Genomic DNA, 15,685 nt, shown 5'->3' on the forward strand with positions numbered 1-15,685 from the left:
TGCAAGAGTGATGTATTGCATGGAGTAGGATAGTGAAATGTGATATGTGATCTATGGCTTTCTTGTTGATCCCACATTGCTGCTTGATATTTAGATCTTTAGATTTCTTTCCTAGTACAGTTTCTAAGGAGCACACATTTCCTTTCCAAAAAGGAGTGTGGTGGAAGATGTAGACTGTAATGTGTGGTTAATGGGTGGCATTAGCTTATTGAGCACATGCACTTTAGACTGAAATTCTGCCATAGTTTTGTTGTTTGCATTTGATATCTGCTGAAGGGCTTGCTACTGTTAACTTGGGAGGAAAGGCTTGCCAAAGTAAAACAGGACTCTTGAGCCCTCTTTTTAGGGGAGCACGGCCAACCTGGTGCTTTCTAAGTTGTGACTGGCAAGTGGAACGTGGAGCTCCACACCAGCTGGCCAGCAGTAAAATGGACTGAGAAACCCATAGCAACTGGCCTGGCACAGACTTGTAAGGAAATATGCTGACAGTAAGATTTGCCACTTTGCCATAAAACTGCTTACTCTGTGATTTGGGGTCTGCAAATTCGTTGCGTGGGTTTGAGCAATGCCTGCCAGTTGGAAGTGCTGGTACCTTAGCTCTTGTAGGTATCTCTTGTCACAGGTGAACATCTGGTATATGTGCATGGCCCAGAAGGTTGGTTGTTGATGTGCTTGATGTGAAGTACGTTTCTTGTTCGCTTTGGAATGTAGACCTCTACAGAGCATCCTGCTTTTAAAGGAAGCGGAGCAATGGGAGTTGTTCTGCCCTTGACATGCTCTCTCCATTGTTTGTCTAAAATACTATTAGGATGATCTGTTTGAACTGTAGTAAAAACAGCTGGTTGCTAGGAAAAACACTCTTAAGCCTGTAACTGCGCTTTGTAGTTTTGTAACAAAAATCCAGATCAGTAATTTGGTAATTTATTCTGTTCCTGGCTTTGTCATCTTGAAGTTGTCACGTTCTCCTCCCACCTTGTACCTCCTCGTATTTTCTGCTGCCACATTTTCACCTGATCACAGTGGGGTAACTCAAGTGTCCTTGCTATTGAGAATGTTTCTCCCTGCAGTTTCTTGACTAAAGATCTGTGAAGGATTTTGAATGTAATCTTTCACATAACGCTCCAGTGTGACGCTGAGAACTGCTTTGCAGTGTCTTCTTGGAGAAGTGCACATCGATAGTGGTGCCCATGACAAAGCTTTTATCTTCCAGCTCTCCTCTCATTGCTTCCTACTGCTTCCATGTTTGCTTTTGCTAAAGCTACACTGAATTTCTTGTACAGCTGTAACAGATTCTTTTGAAATGAGGAAAATAGGTCCTCAGCCATTCCTGCAGCTCACATAATCTAAGCTCTCATATTTTGCCAGGAGCTGTTAGAGACCCTCCTCGAGTCTTTGACAACGAGTCAAGGATCATCCCACTAGAAGAGGCTTTTTATTATTGCCAGATTTATCTGGAGAAATGCCAGAACTGCTCGATCCTGCCTCTTGGATCTGCTCTTTCAATTTCTAATACTGATTTTCAACTAGAATCTTGTGAAATATGAGCTAGAAGGCAGCTTGATATCACAACACAAAGTACCCACGTACCTGTCCTCAAATTAAACGCTGAAGATGGTTCTCAATAGATCACTCCAAGTGGTCTTGGGTATTTTACTGCACTTTAATCTCAGGTCTTAAGCTTTGGAGTTTTCATGGGAAGACCCCTGTATCTGGAGTTTTGTTTATTTCACAGCATAGATGATAGTAGTGCTAAATGAACTGTTTGTCGGTCTGATTATTGAACATGACTGCTTGACTGTATGACCACCTCAGACTGAGTCTTTAAATCGTAGAATTCTCTGAATTGGAAGGGGCCTTTAAAGATCATCTACTCCCTGTTTTGTTGCAGGGCAGCTGGACACCCACAGTTAGATCAGGTTGCTTAGAGCCTGGTCCAGCCTGACCTTGAGGGTCTTCAGGGGCATCCACCACCTCTCTGGGCAACCTGTCCCCTGCACTGGCAGTACATGGCTGGCCTTCTCTGAGAATGTACTTTCATGAGGGGTCATGATAAAAGTCTGCACGGATCTCCTGGTTTGGAAAACCAAATGGACAAGTGGGAGGCTGAGGGCATAGGGTTCAGCAGCATCAGTAAAAAGCAAAAGGGTGCAAGAGCAGCAGAATGTGAGAAATGTAAAATACATACATTTACATATGTCACTTGAGCAGTTGATACTTCATTTTATTTTGAGGTTTTGGCCTCTGGTCAGTCCTTGGTATATTCTAATCTTTGTCCTTTCCTGGTCAGATTGTTTTGATTAAAACGGATACAAAATGTTCTGCAGACCATGAGGAAGGAAGGTCTTTGGGAACATTCAATGCAAACGTTAGCCCCAGGAGGCTGCTGCATGGTCTGGCCATTAGGCTGAGGGGGAAGGAAAACCAGGCTGTCCTACTGACTGAGACAGGCTGGGAGAACTTGGGTTCGAGAATGGTTGTTTTTCTAGAATTAGGGCAAAGAGTGAGTATGCAAACAAAGCAGTGAGGCTGGAAGGGAGGGGTAGGGAATATCCAACCTCCTAAGTGTGCACTGATTTAATAATAAACGAGGTTTACTACAGAATAAAGCTTTGGAAAATGCTTTAGTGGTTTGTTTGCTCAAAAGCTCCCTGCAAGGCATTGTCGGAGTGAGGGATGCGCTGGTCTCACTGCAGCGTGCAGTGCTGGGTGCTGCGGTGGGCACGGCTGCAGGGGGCAGGGAAGTGCCACCCAACCCCATGGGGTATGGGGAGCGGGGGCAGCACCGTGGGCTGCTGGTGGGGCTCCCTGCTCACCAGAGGTCTTAGCATGGGGGCGAGGTTTCCAGACTCGGTCCGGTGGTGTAACAGCATCTCAGTGCTCGATGCCACGGCACGGCCCCTTAACCTCTCCAGGCGTGTCAGTGTCCAGACGAGCGCTCAGCCCGGGTTCTCACCGGGACGCCTGACCGCGCGGCTCGAGCAGCGGGTCGCTCCCGTGCGGGATGGCCGGCTGCGCTGCGCCGGGCGCGTCCCGGCGGAAGGAGCAGCACAAAGCCGCGGCTGTGCCTGCGCTGCAGCTCCGCCGCCAGCTCCTGCCTCGGGGCGTGCGCCGCCCGCCCGGCCTTCCCCGCGCCGTCCCCGCACGCAGGGCGGCTGCGGCGCGTCCACGGGGCGCACGCGAGCTGCCGCGGCCGAGGGGAAGGGCAGAGCTCCCCTCCCCTCCGCCGGGAAATCGGCCGGAGCCCGGGGCTGTGCCGCGCGGAGGGCAGCACTGCGGCTGGCGGCGCTCGCGGCTGCGGCTGCCCCGAGATGGGCTGCGCCAGCAGCAGGCTGTGCCTCTACCCCCAGTGCGCCGCAGCCAGGGTAACGCTGCTGGGGGGCTCCTCGCGCCGGGCTGCTTTGGGGGGCGGCGGTGTGGGGGTGGGCTTTTCTCTTTTCTTTTTATTTCCCCGCCCCGGTTGCAGCAGGGAGGGCAGCGTCCGCCTCTGTGTGCCGCTGCGTGCCCCTCGCGCACCTTGCCGGGGGCAGATGGAGTGCTTGGCAAAGTTTGGGGGTTGTGCTTGTATTTTTGTTATGGAAGCTTCAGATATTTATCTCGGTGCATGCCTCTTTCACCGTACACCGGTGCCCTTGTCAGCAATTGCTTGGTTTGTGCTGTAAGGTTATGTTGCTCCACCCATCATAAAATATGTAATTAATGGCTGCGAAGCAGGATCTTAATTGCAGTGTTATCCTGGAAAAAAAAACTGTTCTATGTTTTAAAGTATAACTTGCTTAACAACAGGACATCTGTGTATTTGGTAACAGCAGGACTGTTATCCTAAATGATTCATAGCTTGGCTCCTCGCTTCTGCCTCTTGTTTTCCTACAGAGCACATGCAAGTTATTGGAAGGTGCCCTGTTTGGATCACTTATGTTTGACTGTTTGTTTTTCCTTCTGCAGAGGGAGGAAGCATTGAAACAACATAAAGAGTTATCTCAAGAGCTAGTCAACCTGCGAGGAGAACTAGGTAAGAACCTATTTATCCTCAACGGAATGAAAACAAAACTGCAGCAAACCGGGTCTGTAGAAAGAGAGATGCCACAGCAGGCAGTGAGTTCCCTGGCTGAGTTCTGCTCAGATGCTTCACTGCTGCATTGCTCTGCACCATTCTGCCTGTGCCTGCTCATGGAATCTGTATCTGGTGGGCAAAGCGCTCCCTTCCTAAACTTGAATGACTGTCCCACATTGAAAGATACCCAACCTATATGCAGTTTCTAGAGATAGGAAGCAGAAATCTGTAAATCTGTGAAGTACACTGTACAAAATCTTTGTTTTGCCTTAGTTGCTTGTAGATGAATGAATGTGAAACTAACAGAAATAAATTGTATCGGGCTAATGAGATTCAATTTTTAAACTCAGCCTAGCAGACAGTTGTAATGTGAAATTGAGCTATAACGTTCAAGGGCTGGTTTTGCAAACTTTGAAGCTTGGTTTAATTGTATTTAATCACAACTTCACAGAACTTGTTCAATCTCAAAGCAAGGTAATCTTGTGGAGCATAAAAAGTCATCAAATTGAAATTGATGGTGCTTGAAAAGGAAGCTGTCGTTTTACAGACAGCACGCCTCTGTTGTTGTAGAACCCCTATACAAAGATCCTTGGGAAGCAGAAGTGGTGTGTGTAAAGTAGTTCTAGATAATGACTGATTACTGAAGAGTTGGAAACTTGTATATTCACATGCTTTGGAAGCTGAGTGCTGTCTCAGCCCAATTTGTCTTGTGTGGGAAGGCCTCGTTGCATGCAGGCATATATTTAATTATCAGATTTTTGTATTAGTGCTGATTAACAGGGTGGGCGACTCCATCAGCACATCAGAGTTGAAAGCCTGGCGGGTGGAGGCACGAACAGAGGAATCCTTGCAGACTGAGCAGGTATCTGAGCGTACCAAAGATACGAAACACGTTTCAGGGATGTGTTTTCATTGCTGGAAGTTCAGTGCTGTAGAGCAGAGGCTTTTTTAGCACTTAGTGCATGATGGCATCTGTCAAGCTGCAGCCTTTAACCTTGCTGGTGGCAAAGTGTCAGGGTTGCAGTTTTGCGCTTCTTTGAGGCCGGTCCCAGTAGGAGCTGCCTGTAAGGAAGCCTTGCAGCCCTCTGCCTTTCTGTCCTTGTGTCAGCACTGGGGAAAGCTGGTAGCTCACCTACCTGCCTGTTGAGTGCCAGAACAACCAAAGGGGAAGGGGCTGCTGGGGAGAGTGGAGGCTGTGTCCCTTGACAGCAGCATCAGCACTTCTTCTACTCTGAAGTGACCAGATTAGAGTGAGAGTAGTGCTGTGCAAACAGGCTCCTTGCATTGCTGGGTGACCTATGAAGTTGTGCTGTGAAGGTGACATAGATTTCTTCTCTGTTTGTGCATGTGTATGTATGTGTATGTATGTAACATTCTGGGCAAATCTGTTTGTTTACCTTATCATGAACATTCTTTGCTCTCACAGCAGTCCTTCTGAAGTAAGTCTCTCTCTATCCTGCCTTTGCATCTGCAGTGTTATCCTTATCTACTTGAGTGCTACATCCAGGTCAATTAACAGGAAGGGGAAATTCAGATTAGAGGGAAAGGCTGAAATCTAACCAGCACTTAGTCTGTTTCTTAGGGTTTTGTTTGTTTGTATTCCAAAAGCTTAGTTCATTCCAGAGACCTGGGATGGGGCTCCTACTACAGGAATACACTGTCCTGCCAAAGGGTACCCAGATAGCTTCAGACCAGTCAGCCCCACTGTGCTGCATGGTACCTGCTGTCAGAGCTGTCAGTGAGCAGTGCTGTCCAGGGCCATCACCATCCTCATGCAGTGGTAATGCTTCTGTGCCAGCTCTGCAGAGCAGCTGGGGGCAGCCTCAGGTTTCCAAACTGCCTGTAATTTCAGAGAAGCATTTATCTTCACGCAGGGTCCTGCGTCTTAACTCCATCGTGCACGTAGCCCGTCTGTACTTCTTCACATGGGATGGGAATCTATTAACTGCTGTACTGCAAAACTAGGTGTGTCTTCAGTTCTATCTGCCTTGAAGAAGGTTTGTTTAAAGTAGATGAATAAAAAAGCCAGCCAGCCCTCACTTGTTGACCAGCTTTGCACAAACATTCCTGCAGTGTTAGCTTTAGCTGACAGTAACCTGTTTAAATGCACACCTGCTAATCAGATTTGTGTTTCCACTGTTAAACATGTGCAGCTGTACTTCAGGTTCCCATAGGCTATCTGAGGTAAGCACTGAGAATTTTGACTGATGGTGTCAATTAGGCACAGGCTGACAACTTGAATCTTTTTTGGTTGTATGGACACTGTAAGGTCTCACAGAGTCCCAGGCTGATATAAGGTATGTTCACAGTTTGGGCCATCTAGGAAGAGGAACCAGGTGTGTCTTGCTCCACAAAGGCTGCATGCTGGATATTGCCAAGTTTGAGGAGCACAGAATCTTCTGCTGCTCACGCTGTGATGTGTCAAGTCCTTGGTTTCTGCTATTTAAGTTTAATTGTGTATGTTCCCAGGCTCCTTTATTTACCTTGTAAAACTGACTGCCTTGCTGTAAAACTCTGTAATTCCATAATATGCTTCCTTTTCAAATACATTCTTGTTTAAGGACAGTATGCAAATGGAGCACTGACAGGGTGGGCTGATTGAACCATGCATGGCTGCAGCCCTAAGATCCCACTTAGACAGCTGTGGTTTCCTTAGGCCATGCATGGAGGACACTCCTTGGGCACCGTGTGGGGGCCTGGACATGGTGGTGGATGGGGAGAGGCTCTTCAGAGGAGTCCAGATCCATTCACAGCCTCAGAGACTGAACAGGGAGGGATTTCAGTGTAACTGTTTCGGTCCTGGGAACCCAGAGCAGATCCAAATGCTGCTTGTCCCTTAAATTTTCCTGCTTATTAAGATACAAGCTGCTATATAAATCATTTCGAGTTGCCTGTTTAATTATGTAAGTAGAAGCAACAAGAACTGCATATTTCCACAGTGACGTGAAACTGCTCCTCACAGTGAATTTGACTCTGGATTATTTCAGTCTGCAGCTCCTCTGGCTGCAGCCCAGGCCTGTGCTGCTGCAGGGCTGGCACAGCAGCTGCTGGCCCCTTTGGACCTGCAGCCAGGAGGCTTTTTAGTAGGCAGGAGGGACGCGCACGTATCCTGTGCAGCCGTACCAGTCTCCACTGCACTGCAATTGGTAAACAGCGTTTACCTCAGAAATACTTTCATGTAATTTCCCATGCTATTTTTTTATTAGTAATTGACCTTTAAAGCGTGCTTTGGAGGTTGGGGTATAAAGGCTCTTGGTTTCTTTTGTTCTGTTTATGTTTTATTTTTATACTGGCAGATGTAAATACCACACTGTGGTGGTACCTGTAGTACTGAAGGATGGGAGCTTTTTTTCCTGGCAGATACTTGTGTGCTTCAACTGAGCATTCAGCCATACCCACCTGTACATGCCCTGAAGTGTTCTCTTGATTTACCTGGCTCATTTCAGCTTGCCCAGAACTTGGCTTGATGCTGTGCCATGGGTAACACCCAGAGAAACTTGGTCATAAACTGAAAGCGTGTTTGGGTGGAAGAATTTCCAATACTGAGATTCTGCCAAAAACACAAATTAATTGTTGGATGATTATTTATAATAAACCTTTACATAGAGAAGGAAAGCAGCTTGTGTCTCCAGTAGAACTGCTGGTCAACAGAACGTACACATGAATATTCCTGTGTGATTAATAAAGTTAGAACAATAAAACGTTATGCACTGTGATACAGCACTGTGCTAAATGCTTGCTGTTCTCTGGCAATGATCCCCCATTTCGTATCCCCACACCTATTAAAGTACCACCAGTTTGCTGCTTCAGTGACCTCTGCTTCAGTATGTCAGACAGCCCCATGTTTCATGAAGCATGGTTAGGCCAGGGAGTGTTTTGGACAGTTTTATGACGATAACTTTGCTCCAAAGTGTTTCAATTTAGGTGAGTGGTTTTATCTCCTCTGAGCTGTGGTTACGGTGGCTTTTAAGTGAGAGTGGAGTAAGTTGAGAAATGTTTTTATGTAAGAACTCGATCTATAAGGGCTGAATTGGTTTATTGTGATGAATTATTAGATAACTGAAATAAAAAACAGGCTAAATTTTGTAAGAAGGAGATGCTGTGCAGTTGTAAAGGTTTACCTCTTGGCTGCTTTTGTTGGGAATGCGAGAGAGATTTCTTTGGGGTTCTATGAAAAAGGGCATCCTCTGCAGCTGTGGTTTGTCCTGCAGGAAGGTGCTGCTGGCGGCTGCTTTCCACATTCCCTGGGCTGGGGTTCAGACAGCTGACACACAGAGCTGTGCAGTGACACGTGTGGGATGGAGGTGGCCATTTTTCATATCTCCATACAGGTGTTGAGTTCACAAGCTGAAAGCTGCATTTCTGTTAAGAAATGCTGCTGCTGAATTTCAGAAACTGCCTGTGATGGCCAGAGGTGGTGGTGGTTCTGCCCAGAGGAACCACACTCTGTGTGTGCTTATGGTACTGGGAGCCCACTGGCCATTTTTGTCCTTGCCTGCATGGCAAGGGTGCAGTGAGACATGCTGTGTGCAAGGACATGCAGAGCCTTCAGCTTTAGGAAGGCCAGCAGGTACCTTCAAGGTAACATTCAACTGCTGGTGCAGACTTTAAAAGTTAGTTTTTGTTTACCTTCATAACACGAGTCTTCTGATAAATGTGGATTGCAGACTGGCTGAACAAGGCCTGATGTGGCTGCTCCCTTTGACAAAGGCAGGGTTTGCTGTTTGATTTTTGTCTGAGATGTATTGTGTCATGTGAAGGATCTCTGTGCTGACATTTAAGGACAAGGCAAAGTGAGGCAGCGTATTCTTTTAGCTCACCAGACGCAAAGGACCGGCTGTGGCCTTGTAAGTCAAGAGTCAGATGACTCCTTTTTTAAGGGAAGTGGGTCATTTGAAGCAGTTCACTACAATTACTTTAAATGAGGCGTGTGAGCTGCCTGCCTCTGTGCTGCAGTGACTCAGTGGTAAATGGCCAGATGGGTTCTGCGAGTGGCTGGTTGAGTGATGTTTCCATTTGATTCTGTGCGTGGTTCTTTGCCTTACAAAGAACGCCCCCTGTCCATCACATTCCTTTTTTCCCAAAAGCACAAAGATGCAAAGCATCCACACTGAGTAACTTTGTCAGTGTTACCTCATAGGTGTTTGCTAGTTCTTTTCCTCCTTCCCTTCCCCAAAGGAATCCATTTGTGACTGTCAGTCATGGAAAGAATTAAAATAAGGAAATAAAAATCTTCCTTGGTAGTGCCAAGACTTCACTGCGTTTCCCTTAAAGGAGTGCAGGTGCCATTCGTTTACTCTCTTGCTTTTGCTGAGCCGTAGCAGAGGGCAGAGCTGACAGATGCCCAACTTGAGGCAGGTTGCTTTCGGGACAGCTGAGGGCAGGACTGGTTTGGGACTCAGCCCTTGAAGATCCTACGATCCACGTATCTTAGTGCTCAGACAGAGCTATGATAAGAATTTCCTGTAACGCCTGTACCAAAATTCTTGAATCTTCTACTGCTTCCACAGAGTTTATATTGTTTGGGCAGTGTGCCAAGCTGCTATAAGTGTGTGTGTGCGTGAACTCTCCTGTATTTCATTCCAGATCACGTTAAGGTTCCAGTTGATTTTTCTCTTAAGGAGATACTCATCTGATTAATTTATTTTAAGGTTTATGTTAAACAAAAGTGATAAATGCTGCACAGAAGTGATTTTGCTTGAGGTTGGTGACCTCACCTTCTGCTGGCGGTGCTGTTCCACCTTGCTGCCGCCTCTGTGTGCAGCTGCATGAGGGGCTTGTTCCAATCGCATTAACAGCAGAAAAGGGATTCTTTCTGTTCCAGCCCTTTCGGTGGGAGGTGCGAGTGCTAAATTTCAAACTCTAAAGCACAAGTTTCTGTTTTGCCTTTAATCAGTTCAGTAAATATGGAGGGTCAAACCTGGGCGCTTTCCTTTACTTACCTTTGTTAATAAAAATGCATAGAGAGCTGTAAAATATCCAGTTCTTGGCTTCTTTAACGCTCTGCCCTGGGCCTGAACTGCTCTCTGTGCTGCCTGTTTAAATCTATTAGCAGTATGTTTCAGATTGGTGGTTTTGTATTGCTCTGCTTTAGGGCGGTCTGTGCGGCTGTCTCAGTGCTCTGTAGTTGAGCATGGGTAGCACGCGGGATGGATGGGCCTTCAGGATGGTAAGACTTTCCAATTTAGCTAAGTGGTTTATACATCAGAAAGTGAAGCACTCTGACAAATAGCTCCTGAAATGGGATCAAATTAGGTGAAGTAGCAAATCCAATTAGTTGTTTTATTAGAGCACTCTGGTATCTCCAGTGAGACATTCATTCTTCTGTGTCACGACAAACTGTCACGTTTATGCTTTATGCGTGGGCTCCCAATTTAACTAGATTCAATTAATTCTTAGCATAAGGCACAATGTATTCGGCATGTTTGAAGAGGTCTTTTCATGTGTCTTTGGGGGTGGCACTCATTTAATGGATAAATGAGTCTTGTCTTTGTGTATCCTGTGCAGGCATGTTCCTGTCCGTAGTGCCTGCAGTGGGGCTGTGAACTTAGCAATGAACTTGACCAGGTGTTTTTCTTATTAATTTTGCCATCTGCAGTAACAACTTCTGCGGCTTGTGAGAAGTTGGAGAGAGACAGGAATGAGCTGCAAGTTACCTATGAAGGATTCCTGCAGAAATTAAATGAGCAGCACCACAACGATTTGGCTGAACTGGAGGAGAGGCTCAAGCAGTTTTACACGGCAGAATGCGAGAAGCTCCAGAGTATCTGCATCGAAGAAGCTGAGAAGTACAAAGCGCAGCTCCAGGAGCAGGTTTGTGGTATTTGGAGTAGGGATATTCTTCAGCGATTGTTTTCTGCTACAAATGAGCCCTCAAGGAATCTTTATTTATTTATTTAGGCTATTAATGAATGGATTTTACATAATGTGGAACTCTACTCAATTGCAGTTACGAAAGGGAATGTTAGTATGCAAAGCTGGCCAAGCCTTAAGGTTGTGTTTTAACTTGGTAGAAATTCAGTGTTCTGCAAGCTCCAGGTCCATCTGGAGCTCTACGGGTACTTGAAGCAGCTCAAGTTTTAAGACTTATAGAACCACGCCTGGCTTGGGAACTTGCTTTGCAGCAATTCCATGCGTGTGAGAGACACATACGTTCTGTTGGTATCTGTAAGCTGTTCTCATCTATTAAGTGTTGTATGTGGCTTAGCTTTTCCTGTGGCCGTCTGTTAAGTGCTACCTAGACTTAAGCACAGCATAAAACCACCATAACAATACTTAAAGCAAGGGTTAAAATAACACACTAAGGGGAGAAACTCATCTTGTCATGTTACAGGTGGACAACTTAAATGTCACACATGAAAACTTAAAGCTGCAACTTGAAAACAGCCACTCAGAAAAAGTAGAGGAGCTGAAAAAGAAATATGAATCCTCTTTTTCGGGCAAGTATTTTGTATTCAAGTCCATACAGCATAGAACTGCTAGTCACAAAGATATTCAAATGCATTAAACCTGGATATGTACATTTCTTTCTTCTTGCTGGTCATCTGTCCTTACAAATGCTGACTGAATTCCTTCTTTTGGATCTGAACAAGTCTATTTTATATACAGAAGTAACTGTGATCCCATCGGGATGGAATGAAACTTTCAAAACAGTTTAAGAGTGGGGATGACTTTTAAAAGACGCATCTAAATTACAGCCTGCCCTCAAAATGTCACGGTAATGGAACAACTCTCTGCCTGCCACCCCCACGCTTCTGTAAGGAGCACCTCAAAAATGAACATGAAGTAGGGTTAGGTGGTGTCCAGATTGATGTGGGAATGTTTCTCAAGTTGAGAAATGAAATGTCGTGCATTGTTTAGAAGAGTAAACTTTTTTTCTAGGAAGGGGTGTGTGCAGAATTGAATTGCATTGAGTCGAGATGTTTAAGAGGTGATGGTTTCCATCCTCCCTTTGGCTCCACCTGACAAGGAAATTTCCTCTTATCTCCTTAAAACTGGGGCATTTCCAGAGTAATGAAGAGCTCTTCAGCCTGATAGTTCCAAAGTAGGAAAGGAGATGTTTTTCTAGGAATTCCTGGGAGACGCGTGATGTTTTTTGCCTCTAATTCCCTTCAGAAGCTCAGCTTTTGTCGGATGTGGATCTGTGCTCAGTTCATCCCTTTGTTGCATGTAGATGAGTGCTTTCAAACTTGGGATGTCATCAGCTAATGGAATGTGTTTGTGAGAGGACGACCCACGGATCTGAAGCAGAGATAGATCTGATACTTTGTACAGGCTTTGGGGTGGTTTGTGATAAATGTTCTTTCCATGCTGGCAGTGACTCTGCATCTGTGCATGTGTGTTTTGGCTATTTGTCCTCGTTAAGTAATGATAATCATTGTATATGAAAAATGTACAAAAATAATCTGTTGCAGAGCTCAAGAATGCCCATGAATCTGAAAGGAAGTCGCTTGAAGATTCCTTTAAAGAGAAGCAGGAATTGCTGGAGGTACGTTTAGGGCTTGTGTCATTGCAGGTCTAAAACTTAAGTGGGATTTTGGCGATGTGCTCTGAATTGTTGGCCTACCTGTGCCCTGTCTTTTCATTTCAGAAAAAAATCGATGAATTAAAATGTGAAAACGTCGCTCTAAGTGAGAAGCTGAAATTAGAAGAGCAAAAACAAACAGCCAAAGAAAAAGCCAGTCTTGTAAGTCCAGGTCTCCAAAAGTAACGCAGACAGGCAGACCTTTTATGCTTGGGTTTATTCTGTTGCATAATTGAGAAGGTTTGTAATCAAATCTGATAGAGAGCTCTGATGCCTATTAATTATTTTTAATACTGTGTGTAAATGGATTTTCCCACCAGAATTTTTTGTCAAGCAGTACAGTGTTATTAACTTTAGTGTTATAAACCTATTGAGTGTGTTAAGTTTAAGCCTAATTGAAACTGAAGCCGTAAATGTGTGCAGGTGTGTCATAGCTTGCTTCTCATCAGCTGATAAATGCTCAACCAGCACCATGACGGTGTGTGGGCCGTCTTGTATCACTGCTACAGAATTCACTTCTTGTACTTGAGTTTTTAATGAACTTACAACCTGTGCTTGTTTCTGGTGTATCCTTTAGATAAAGTTTTCGTTCTCACCTTTCACCCAAGGCTGTTGTCATCTGTGATGCTCCTGGGATTAGGAATGTGCTCTGAGAGAAGGTTTTCTTGCATTTGGAGGTAGCCACAATGGCTGCATACAGACCTGCTTGTTACTACAGGTTACACTAGGGAATGTCTTCCCACAAAGAGAAATTCTGAGCTTAAAAAAAAAAAGAAAAACTTAGGATTGTTAGTGGCAGGTCCTCTCATTTTGTCAGCTTTGCTACTTTAAATGGTCCGTCCTTCGTAGTCAATCCGTGTTTTACCTGTTAGAAAGGTCTGCTAATTATAGTGGGTTTGGACATAGTTGATTTATACAACTCTGCTCCTTTGTGTCTTCTGGTACTCTCCCTGTTTTTGACTTGGTGAGACACTCAAGTAAACTTAAAGAGGAACAGATACATGATTGGAAAAAAATCTATATAGCAATAGAGCTGAAGGTCAGGGAAGTGGGACAGAGGAAGACTCCGTTGGTCAGAAAATGGCAGAGCAAAACTCCAGTAATGAGACCTTTGGCCCAGCTACAGGGAGCCCTTTGGATGGAAAACCAAACATGAACATACAGAGAGCTGTGGGAGGGGGAAAAGCCAGGAAAAAAAACGTCTGCTTGGTGGGAAAAAGTGCAGGCTTACCTAGGAGAAGCAGCTCTAATTCATGCTGGACTATTTGTTCTATTTGTTCTCTTGTTATTTATTCTAGTGGCAGGGTAGAGCTGCAGGAAGAATCTGCAAGCAGTGCTGCTGTGGCTGGGAGAGGTGATACCAAAGAGAACACTGTGCTTAGCTGTGCTCAGCTGTTATTGCAGAGCAATAGTCAAGTGACTTTATGCAGCTGCAAATATGCTTTGCGTCCTGACAGATAAACCTCATAAGCTTAAGACTTCTGTATGGAAGGATAGTGCTTTGATACGGTATGTTCTTCCCTAGTAAAATGCGGCACTACTAGAACTATTGTTTGCCCCTAGAAGATCAAGGTGTATGTCTAGCAGTATTTACGTAGTGTCACTTGATATTCCTGTATTTTTTTTGTTAAAAACTAGTCTGGATTGCATTGCCAGGCCTTCTGGAAGAATTTAAAGGGAAAAATGATGTTGAATTTCTTCTTATGAGCTACATACCTTCAGGTAGAAAACAGTGAGAACTAGCTACAGCCAGATGGGTGTTTTTATAAGCCTGTGTGTTTTTTGAACCGTTCCAGCTCCTGAACAACTCTTCACATGTTTACTCTTATTATTTCCTGGGATGGGTTATGAGTAATGCAGGATACATTTTGGAACTCCTCGCCTTAAAGGAGCCTGTCAGTGCTCTCACAAAACAAGTTGGGCTGCAACAGCTTTGGTGCCTTCCTCTGAGTCACGAGGATTTTGCACGCGTGTACAAAGTCTGTTCTGAGCACCTGCTAAGGGAATGGCAGCTGCCGATTTAAAGCGAAGAACAAAGGAAATCAGATGAGAAAGCAGTTCCGGATCTTTCTCTTGTGCAAAGCTGTCAAACCTGATTTCACCTTGAACAAACAACTGTTGTTACAATTTCTGTTTTCTTGCTCTTTCTTCAATAGCAGGGAAGCACTTTAATTATCCGTGAATTGAAGGTAATAAGCAAACTCTGTGGAAATCTTTCAGAAAAACCCGCAGATCATGTATCTGGAACAGGAGCTGGAAAGTCTGAAAGCAGTGCTGGAGATCAAGAATGAGAAGCTGCATCAGCAAGACATAAAGTTAATGAAGATGGAAAAACTGGTGGGTTTCCCTTGGGGTCTGGCAGTTTTGGACTGTTCCTCTGATCTGTGAATGATGATGAATTCAGGCTGGTCAGACATACGTGCAAAGGTTTTTCCTTGTTTAAAAGAAAGCGTGTAAAAATAATGGGACGTGCTCCCACTGCAGGTACAGTTGTGTCTGTATTGGGCTGTAGCAAGGGGGAACAGATGCTCTAAGTGGTCTTTCCATCTCTTATGGCAGCTACTGGGTTGCACAAATTATAGCTAAGGTAGTTACACCTTCTCATCCCTTTTACCCCATCTCCTAAAGAAAAAATGCTCACCTGTTCACATTTACTCAAGTATTATGGAAGGCAGACTGCACTGTTAGGGCAGCCTTAACGTGGTGGCTACATTAGTTAAACAAGAAGAGATTGTATTTTCATCTAGAGTTGACCAGCTCACATCAAACACTTGTTACCTTTAAGCCATTTGTTTAGCTATGTGGATTTGTGCATAATTCCACATGAAACAGCAATTCTGGGGGCAGAACTTTAACATTATTTGGCAGATCTAATTTGTGGGCTTATCCTGGGTGGAGCCTCTGAACAACTGTAATAACAACTTGAGCAGTATTTTAGCAAGAAAATATAGACAGGTTTGGATAGAAGGGAATAGATTCGTGTTATTTGTTGTGTTGTGCAGCATTGTACGTTGCCCCATTCCACTGGTCTACAATTGCTTTTCTGTCTTTTCTGGCTGAGGTGTGTCACAGTAGAGAAGCCCCTGGGACACACAACCATTTACAAATCA

General features: G+C 44.9%; 1 protein-coding gene across 6 annotated transcripts in view; it reads left to right on the forward strand.

The window, feature by feature from the left end:
• MTUS1 (microtubule associated scaffold protein 1) overlaps positions 1-15,685 on the forward strand; it is a 109,294-nt gene that overhangs the window by 90,304 nt on the left and 3,305 nt on the right. For all 6 annotated transcript variants that reach the window (XM_015862199.2, XM_085545340.1, XM_015862198.3 and 3 more), the window contains 6 exons: positions 3,943-4,009; positions 10,650-10,864; positions 11,385-11,490; positions 12,466-12,539; positions 12,642-12,737; positions 14,796-14,912. In XM_015862199.2, the coding sequence (XP_015717685.2) occupies positions 3,943-4,009; positions 10,650-10,864; positions 11,385-11,490; positions 12,466-12,539; positions 12,642-12,737; positions 14,796-14,912 (675 nt within the window). The remainder of the gene's footprint in view (positions 1-3,942; positions 4,010-10,649; positions 10,865-11,384; positions 11,491-12,465; positions 12,540-12,641; positions 12,738-14,795; positions 14,913-15,685) is intronic.

The sequence above is a fragment of the Coturnix japonica genome, chromosome 4, assembly GCF_054131305.1.
Source record: "Coturnix japonica strain WE chromosome 4, WE-NBRP24, whole genome shotgun sequence".
NCBI classification, from domain to species: domain Eukaryota; kingdom Metazoa; phylum Chordata; class Aves; order Galliformes; family Phasianidae; genus Coturnix; species Coturnix japonica.